The sequence below is a fragment of the Triticum aestivum genome, chromosome 1D (genome assembly GCF_018294505.1).
Source record: "Triticum aestivum cultivar Chinese Spring chromosome 1D, IWGSC CS RefSeq v2.1, whole genome shotgun sequence".
Taxonomy (NCBI): Eukaryota; Viridiplantae; Streptophyta; class Magnoliopsida; order Poales; family Poaceae; genus Triticum; species Triticum aestivum.
Genome location: NC_057796.1, coordinates 258,812,913 through 258,821,240, shown reverse-complemented (window position 1 = coordinate 258,821,240; position 8,328 = coordinate 258,812,913). Strand labels below are relative to the sequence as shown.

The window sequence follows — 8,328 nt, the reverse complement described above, 5'->3', positions numbered from 1 at the left end:
CCATGTACAGGATTAGAAACATCAACCTTAAGCTATTTGCCAAAAGATGCAGACCAAGCTTTGCATTCGATTTTTACAAATGGTACATTAGTATGACTGTCACCATTGTAGAGTACTGACTTTTATGTCAGGTTACCTTGCATAAATCTGTATGATTCTGACATTGTGTTTGGCTTTGTTGAAATGCATTGTGGGTCTGTACAATTCGAAATTTGGTCAGGATTGGCAGATCGAATCTCTAGGAAGAGGAAGCTAGCCTCCTTGACCACAGTTCTTTGCCTGTTCTACTAAAACCAAGTTTTACTAATTCTGTCCCTAAAAAAACTATAATTTTGGGTACGCTAACAAATTTCATGTGGTTAGCCCTTTAAACGAGTTTATGGGAAACAGAATTGGCAGAAAGTCCGTATCCAATCCAAACAACCCCAAGAAAGGTTTAATCCTCATCTCACTAAATAAACAACCTTATCCTAACCGTATACCGATACTACACATCTAGCTAGCCTTATATATAGGAGAGATTCAATCAACCTCCAGTTTTTTGCTTCACCGGCGGTGCCAATCCAACAGACCTACCAATGCAGAACGCGGAGGGAGAGAGGGGAGTCGACCGTGACAAGGTAAGATTCGTGAGCACCTTCATCCTGATGCACAGGGAGGGGAGCAGAGCTCGGTGGCGAAGAGAAGCCGTCGACGTCGTGGTGCACCACGGAATCCACTCCTGCTCGTACTCCGCCCATCCGGGCGAGCACGGCTTGTTGCAGGGTCTCCTCGGGCTGCACGGCGCGCGCCGGTCGCCGGGCGTTGCCAGCAGAAGATTCCGACCGGCGTGTCGGGGCAGGGGGCGCTGCGCGGTGGATGCCGCCGCCCAGCCTGCGCGCGCGTCCGCGAGAGCCCTGCCCGGCGGATCTCGCCGGACACCAGGGAGTGATGGGAGTGGGTGTGGGATGCTCGCGAGGGCGCAGCCAGGCCGTAAGAATGGTTCGGAGGCGGGGGGATGGGAGGTTGGGCCAGGGATTGGTTCCTCGCCTCGCACCGTCGCGCCCCGTGCGGATGCGCCCCATGACGCGCCGGCGGCCACAGGGGAGCTGGGTAGGTGGTAGCTGAAGGGAAAAGGGCTAAGCGGTGAGGAGAGAGTGAGACTGAGAGTCACAGCTGCACTTCCTTGGTTCCTAAATACGAAGTATTTTTTTTTTAGATTTTAATAAAAGACTACATACAGATGTATAAGACATACTTTAGAGTGTAGAATCACTCATTTCGCTTCGTCTGTAGTCGATGTTTGAACCGAGGTATTTAAGAACGGAAGGAGTAGAACCAAGGTATTTAGACAGTCTGTCACTGCTATCAAATTTCTTAGATGTTTGTCTTTTTAATCTTTTATTTTGCATGTTACATATGAATTATTATACTATTCCTGAAAAAATATGGCAGAACTATATTTAATTCATATATTTCTATATATATTTCACTTTGCAGAATGTGCCACTGCCAGATATGAATATTGTTAACCATGAAAAAGAACCTATCAACAAGATCGATGTGCAGATAGAAATAATAGCAAATTCGCGTCATAACAAACCAAGAAGATCAAATACAAATATTACACCACAAGGTATTTACTTTCACAGTGATTATCAACCTTATCATTTCATTGGCCTTTTTTATATGTAACTAATTTGGCTTCATGTTGTCCCATGACAGATTATATTTGCACAGCGGACGATATTTCCATTATTAAATCAATCATGTCCTTACATGAAAAAACGAAGTTGGTGCACATCAATGATGCATTATTAACAAACGCTGAGATGAGATGCCTTACGCATGATGATGTGTTTTTGCATGATGATGTAAGTCAAACCACACAAACTCTCATAATTAAACATCAGTGTCTCAAAATTTAAATGTATTATATCTTTGAAATTATAGGTAATAAATGCATACATATACTGCATAAGTGCCCAGGAGCATCTGCAAAATAGAGCGGATGGAAAGGTACACATAGCAAGCACATCTTTTTACCTGAAAGTGGTTACGTGTTATATAATATTTATTACTTCAGGTATTCCTTCCAATTAACATCAGAAAATGCCACTGGTATCTATCAGTAATCAATGTGAAGAAACGAGAGATACAGGTACTGGACTCGCTTGGAGTTGGAATGGGCCGCAGTGACCTCACTATGACGGTAAATGTCTGCTTATTGTGTTTTCCTCTATACATTACATTCTCTTTGCTCTAATATGTAGTGACAATTTTTCCATTTAATAGTTACAAGGACTTGACAAGCATCTAAAAATCGCATGTGATATGCCGGAGTTTAAGAGAGGTGATAGGTAGCAGGACCTCGATATTATGAATTGGACAGTCGTAGACAAGTTCCAAGAGCCAATCCAAACAGATAGGTATGATGAACACATCTCATAATCTGAACTGAATTATAGAGAAATTTATGATAGAATAGTAAGTCTTGTGAAAACATTATTGATGCAAAAAATATGGTCTTATTTGTTAGCCAAAACATTGAGGTAATAGATATACATTGGACAATAAATGGAGACATGTACAATCAACATTATTACTTGTTTAAATACTTTATTTATATTGAGATGAAAGCCTAAAGAAATATTTTGATATTGTAGCGCGTCATGTGGATTGTTTATGTTAAATTGTATGGAGTATTGGACTGGAGATATTTTGTCTGATAATTTCACTCAGGTATCTCTTTTTTCTTAATAGCAGATTTCATCTCAATGGTGCTTTTTAACAAATTATTTTTAATTACTATATGTAGGAGGACATGAAAGAATTTCGACGAAAATTAGCTGTCATATTGTTGGAGACAGAACTTAATAAGTTAAAAGGAAGTCCAATATATTATCGGACTGACAATGAAGAAAATGTATCTGACAATGAAGAAAATGTATTTGATTCTGATGTTGAGTTTCTGAAGGACCGAAAGCGTAAGCGGCAAGATTCACATGATGGAGCCGAAGACAAAAGCCCCCTTCGGAACCCCATCATGGCCGCGGACCCGCAAGATTTAGTTGATGAACTATGCAACCACATCATGTCAATTAATGATGCTACTTCCTTGGAGTAAGGAGCATGTCTAAGAAGTATAAAGTTTCAATATACACTATTACAATGTTACAATTATTAACTGTTATCTACATGAAGGAGTGGGTGCGAAGTTCTAAACCCCATCCGATAGGATTAAGTCTTAGAAGGATCCAAGGTATACTCCGCAGGGACCAGCCGTTGGACATTGATTGTTTCAACATGGCTATACGCATACTTGCAAGTGACGAGGCCTTACTGACAAGAGATCCTCCCGTGCGCTTTATGGATCTACAATTTTATGTAAGTTACCGCACATCACAAATTATTATTATCATTGTCACCATCATGTTCCTTAACCATTTTTACCCAGACGGCCGTGATTGAAGCTGCCCTCGCTTCCGCACGAGATTTAGATTCGCGGGTACAGCCAGATATTCAGGCGCTAGCATCATTGCTTCGTAGCTCGACTGAGATAGACCACACCATCTCATCATGCAATTGGGTAAGTTTGGTCTATTTTATATGGTAGTCGTGATTAACATTTGTTCTAAATGAGTGTTACTTGTAGATATTGCTTCCTCATGCATTCCTCGGCCACTTCATCTTGTTCGCAATCGACAAACATGCCCGTCAAGTATCTATTTTGGACCCACTTATTCCGTCCTTATCTTCAGAGAGATATGCATTAAAATTTCAGAGGGTTGCATTCTACCTGAATGATGCACTCGAATTAGCACAACCGGGTTGGAAGTCTGATACATTTTTCTGGCCACGTAAATCACCAATTGATGTTCCGACGAGCGTAGACCGGTAAGTTACTCTGAAAATCAATATGCACATTTTATATTTATTGTCATAACCTCCCAAGATAATGATAGGTGTATTCATCTACAGGGATGAATCTGGTTATTTTGTTTTCAATTTTATGCTCTCATGGCATGGTAACAAATTTGTTCGTCCAATTTGCACGGTGCGTATTCTATATTACACGTTCATAAAAAGTTTGAAGCGAAATTGCATGCTAACATCATACATTGCACATGCAGGATGGTTATCAGTTAAGAAAGAATTTGTTGATACACTTGCTCGAGTATCATGCGAATGAAGCTGAAGACAATACCCCGTATGATGTACGAGAAATTCTCAAGTGCCTGAAGTAGGAAGTTAATAAGAGATAATAAACTGGACTTGATCTCTACGCATCGGTAGTCAGACTATAGTTTCATTTTATCAGAATTTATTTGTTCATCTCCATGGATTTGTTTTCCGTATTTGCCATATGTTGTGGCTATTTATTTATAAGCTTTTGCGATGCAATATGTATTGGAGGGGGAAAAAGTTGAGCTTCATCTGAAGACAGATGCACTCATTATCTTATTTTCAATTTTATGCTCTCTGGGATGGTAACAAATATATGCAAAGGCATGTAAATTTCTTTCCCTCTGTTATAAAATCTCGGTCGGTATCTACCGACACAATATTTACTCTTCGAAAAAAAGTCTTGGGCAATATGCACTTAGCCTACGAATCGCCCCCAAAATGCAAAGAAAAAACGAAACAGCTTCACGCACGATACTTGTGCCCGACCTGTGCACGACAAGCAAATCCAGTGACTACTGCTGTTCTCAGTCGTGTAAGCATGTGCGGCTGGATTCCATCGTCGTTTAGCTATCGTGTAATTTTTGTCGTGTGTATAGCACCTCTCAGGAAAAAAAGACTCGGCCTGCGAACCGATTAAAAAAAGTGGAACTGTTTCCTCCCCCGGACGAGAGACCAACAAGCCCGTCCGCCGTCGCATGGCGATACGCGTCCCGGTCCGCCGCTCCAAGCCGATCTGCTTCCCCGTCCGCCGCCGCAGGCCGATCTGCTTCCCCTCCGCCGCGGCACCTCTTTCCCCGCCCACCCCCTTTACCCCCCCTCCCCGATTTCCTCCATGGCAACTAACGGTCAGCTCGAAACTGGCAACCGCCGGTCAGCGTTGCTATGTGATCGTGGAGCTCGTCGATGGTGGAGCTATGGCAGTTATCTCCCCACCCCGCATGATAAAAAGGTGCAAACCTCCCTTGTCTTCAGTTCTCCCTCATTCTCTCTTCCTTTTTACTCATCGGGCCACCGCTGCCGTCTTCACCTCGCGCCGGCATCAGCAGCGGCAGTGGAGCGGACGACGGCTTCGTGCCTGCCCTCGGTGCGTGGTGAAGGGGCGGTGGCGGTCGACGTGATTCGGCTGGGTGCGCGCGACACCGCGTGTGGCGCTGCTCCGACTCGCGGTGCGTGGACCAGGCCAGACTCGCCGCATTCCGGTCACGACGCGCATCCAGCTCTACTGCAACTGCCGCTTTTTATCATCCACGGTCACCTGCGACATTCCACATACAGGCCAGGTCTAAACAGAGAAGTTACCTGCCACACAACAAGGTAACATACATTCCCGCCAATCAGTTTCTTTGGATGTAATGGAAACAAATAATGCATGAGAGAGATATGGAGCTCAGCTCTTTCCTTTAGCAATCTATGCTTCTCCAAGTAAATCCTTGCATCTTAGAGGCTTGAACCAACGTTGCTTCATTTCTTGATAGCAGTTTTCTTTTAAATATTATACTACCTGAATGCCCGTGGTTCAGTTGTTATATTCATACTATGCATACATAAATTCAGCCATTAAAAAAATTAATCTGAGAGCCAGCATGTGCATACCTTAACAATTATTCATTGATTCTTCCCGCTAAGCTTTATTAGCTGCAAGTGAAATGGTGGGAGAGCACTCGTCGCCATGGCCGAATCTAGCGACAAAAGAACAATTTTCACTTCTCAAAGAGCAATTTTCACTTCTCAAAGATGTTCTTTTACTTTGGCAGCTGCAGGCCACATATATATTAGTAGTCCTGTTGTACAACTTTGATGAATTTTCCTTTTCCAAGTTATTGTTGGTCCAGTTATTGGCCTCTCTAAAAACATTTGTTTTCACATGTCCTTTGCTCCCAGGAAATCTGGTTCAAGCTCTACTGTTGTTTTATAGGAGGAAGTTGGAGGCGGCATTCGAAAATCCAGCAAGTTCTTCTTCTGGGTATGAAAAAAAAATGACTATAGATTTCGTGGTCTGCCATTGCTTTTCTATTTCTTTGTGTTCTTATTGTATCGGATGGCATGATTGACATCTATTTCAAAAAGTCCATATACTTCAGCAATTGACAGATTTTGCTATCATACAAGTCAATAACAATAGGCATCGATTGCAAACTTTAGAGGTACTATGCATGTGTGTTAGAATTTTATTGATTTGTATCTATCCTTATTGCCACTCTATTGCTTCCAAATTTAAATGTGACATATTTTGTTAAACTGTATTAGATGGCGCCAATTAATCTTAGACGTCAGCGAACATTTGCAAACTTCACAAAAAACCCAGTTGAGCCTAGGTAAGTTTAACATGCTTTCTCATATTTGAAAGAAAAGGAAAACCCTGTTAGCTAATTTAAGCTATTTGTTATAGATTCATAGACTTCGACGACATCGAATATTCTGATACATTCAGAACTTGTAGCATCTGCGTGAGGGTAGATGTCAAATTCCCGGTTAATCCGAGTGGTGATAAGCTTCACTTCATTCTTATGGACAAAACTGTAAGTCTCAAGCATGTTAGATTGCTAAAATAGACATTTGTTTTATCATCATCTAACATTTCCTAAAACAATTCTAAGGGTGCCAAAATCGAGGCTATAGTTGCCGGAAAAGATTTAGTGAATAGATTCAATATTACATTGCACATGGGTCGTAAGTACATCATTCATGGTGTTACTATGCGGCCTAACTTTGAAGAACTGGAGTGTAGATACATTCAACACACATATGAGTGTTCCTTCAACGCAAGGACATTTGTTGAGTCTCTCTCACTTCAATTTCCAACATATCCCAAGCATTTGATGCCGTTCCAAGAAGTTCAGAGGTGTCCAAGAAACACTTTCGTAGGTATGCATTCAAGCATATAATACTTACTAACATAGAGATAATCTTGGTATATAATTTTGACTAATGATAATTGACCCAGACATAATTGGCATAGTCGTTCATTATGATGGACATGAACGCATTGGGGGATACCCAGGTGCTGAAATACATAGAGAGGTCACCTTCATGGATATGTGGTATGTGTAGTTGGTACATAATAGTTCCAACTCTTTTATACCGAATAATCGAAATTAGTTCAAAAAGTCCTTGACATGGTTACCATTTTAAAAAATTCCACATTGTAGGGGCAAACTTATAGTTTTTGGGATTTGGGGTGGCAACTTGATTCAGAACTCATATAGGTGGTCAACAACTGAAGGCAATAAATCTATTGTCCTTGCCACTATGCTTCGTAAGGATTGCAAATACGGTAATTGAAGCATCTATACCAATACATGTATTGCATATTCTAAGGAAGTGTATTGTTATGTCAACCTAAATATTTTTTTTATCTTGGCAATAGGAAATCTGGAAACTTCAAATTACACCACCCTTGCATTCAACCCGGATCATACTGCAGCACGCGCACTTGATGGTGAGTAGTTATGACTTAATATCAACTAAAAATCAATTACTTACGATTGTTATTAACATATGTAGACAAATTTTAAATATTATTAAATGCAACATTTATAATATATATTTTTGCAGATATTCGCCAGAAAATAATAGGTGGGTTGATTGATATGAAGTTTGTTCAGCAATTTATTGAGTGGAGGTGGGCTTTCCTAGCAAGCGAGTTGTCTACAAAGGATCCCCGACACAGGATGTATACAAAGAAAGCTCGGCGCATGTAGTAGAGATAGTAGACATTGGTTATGCCTATTATGCATGATTGTGTGTTTCAATTTGTAAGTGTAGTTATCACGTACTTGGTTTGTATGTACTATGTAGGTGACTGTTTCGTCATATTTGTTTGTGTCTATGGTGTTTTAAGGGATGTGCTAATTTCACGGATGATTTAGTTATTATCTACATTTAAATACAAGTTTGTCCATGTTCATAGATTTTGAATTACCTATGACATTGTTTTTTTGTCAAAATATATTCTATAAAAAGCACTCATTTAAAATATCCAAGTCCATGCTATCACTTTGTCGAGTAATCTTTTCACATCATATACTTCATATTTTGTGTGTCCGTGGCAACGCACGGGCATTCAACTAGTAGAAAGATAAAAGGGACAAAAGTACTCCTTCCGTCTCATGATATAAGACTTTTTTTCAAGCTATGTAAAAAGCACACAAGTTTTGTAGT

General features: G+C 40.7%; 1 protein-coding gene and 1 long non-coding RNA gene across 7 annotated transcripts; both read left to right on the top strand.

Moving 5' to 3' along the window:
- The first annotated feature begins 550 nt into the window (after positions 1-550).
- On the top strand, positions 551-4,450 carry LOC123181349 (uncharacterized). 2 transcript variants are annotated; one of them, XR_006491645.1, is made up of 13 exons: positions 551-620; positions 1,480-1,615; positions 1,705-1,853; positions 1,933-1,998; positions 2,112-2,191; positions 2,275-2,408; positions 2,646-2,721; positions 2,798-3,102; positions 3,184-3,366; positions 3,437-3,568; positions 3,635-3,876; positions 3,961-4,036; positions 4,113-4,450. It is a non-coding gene; the product is annotated as an uncharacterized lncRNA (long non-coding RNA). The 2 variants fall into 2 exon arrangements; XR_006491644.1 differs by having other exon boundaries at positions 2,066-2,191.
- A 371-nt stretch (positions 4,451-4,821) lies between these two features.
- On the top strand, positions 4,822-8,078 carry LOC123181347 (uncharacterized). 5 transcript variants are annotated; one of them, XM_044593606.1, is made up of 10 exons: positions 4,822-5,481; positions 6,049-6,130; positions 6,235-6,311; positions 6,415-6,482; positions 6,557-6,686; positions 6,765-7,032; positions 7,112-7,208; positions 7,317-7,441; positions 7,535-7,606; positions 7,723-8,078. In XM_044593606.1, the coding sequence occupies exons 4-10, from the start codon at positions 6,415-6,417 to the stop codon at positions 7,866-7,868; spliced, it is 906 nt and encodes a 301-aa protein (XP_044449541.1). In that variant the 5' UTR covers positions 4,822-5,481; positions 6,049-6,130; positions 6,235-6,311; the 3' UTR covers positions 7,869-8,078. The 5 variants fall into 5 exon arrangements, with proteins under 5 accessions (XP_044449541.1, XP_044449539.1, XP_044449538.1 ...); XM_044593604.1 differs by having other exon boundaries at positions 4,822-5,116; positions 5,214-5,481; positions 6,049-6,482; XM_044593603.1 differs by having other exon boundaries at positions 4,822-5,116; positions 5,211-5,481; positions 6,049-6,482.
- Positions 8,079-8,328: the final 250 nt, after the last annotated feature.

Coding starts and splice junctions, on each gene's coding strand:
- LOC123181347 (XM_044593604.1), top strand. CDS start 6,415: ATGGCGCCAATTAATCTTAGACGTCAGCGAACATTTGCAAACTTCACA. Junction 6,687..6,764: donor TCATTCTTATGGACAAAACT/GTAAGTCTCAAG, acceptor AACAATTCTAAG/GGTGCCAAAATCGAGGCTAT. Junction 7,033..7,111: donor TCCAAGAAACACTTTCGTAG/GTATGCATTCAA, acceptor TAATTGACCCAG/ACATAATTGGCATAGTCGTT.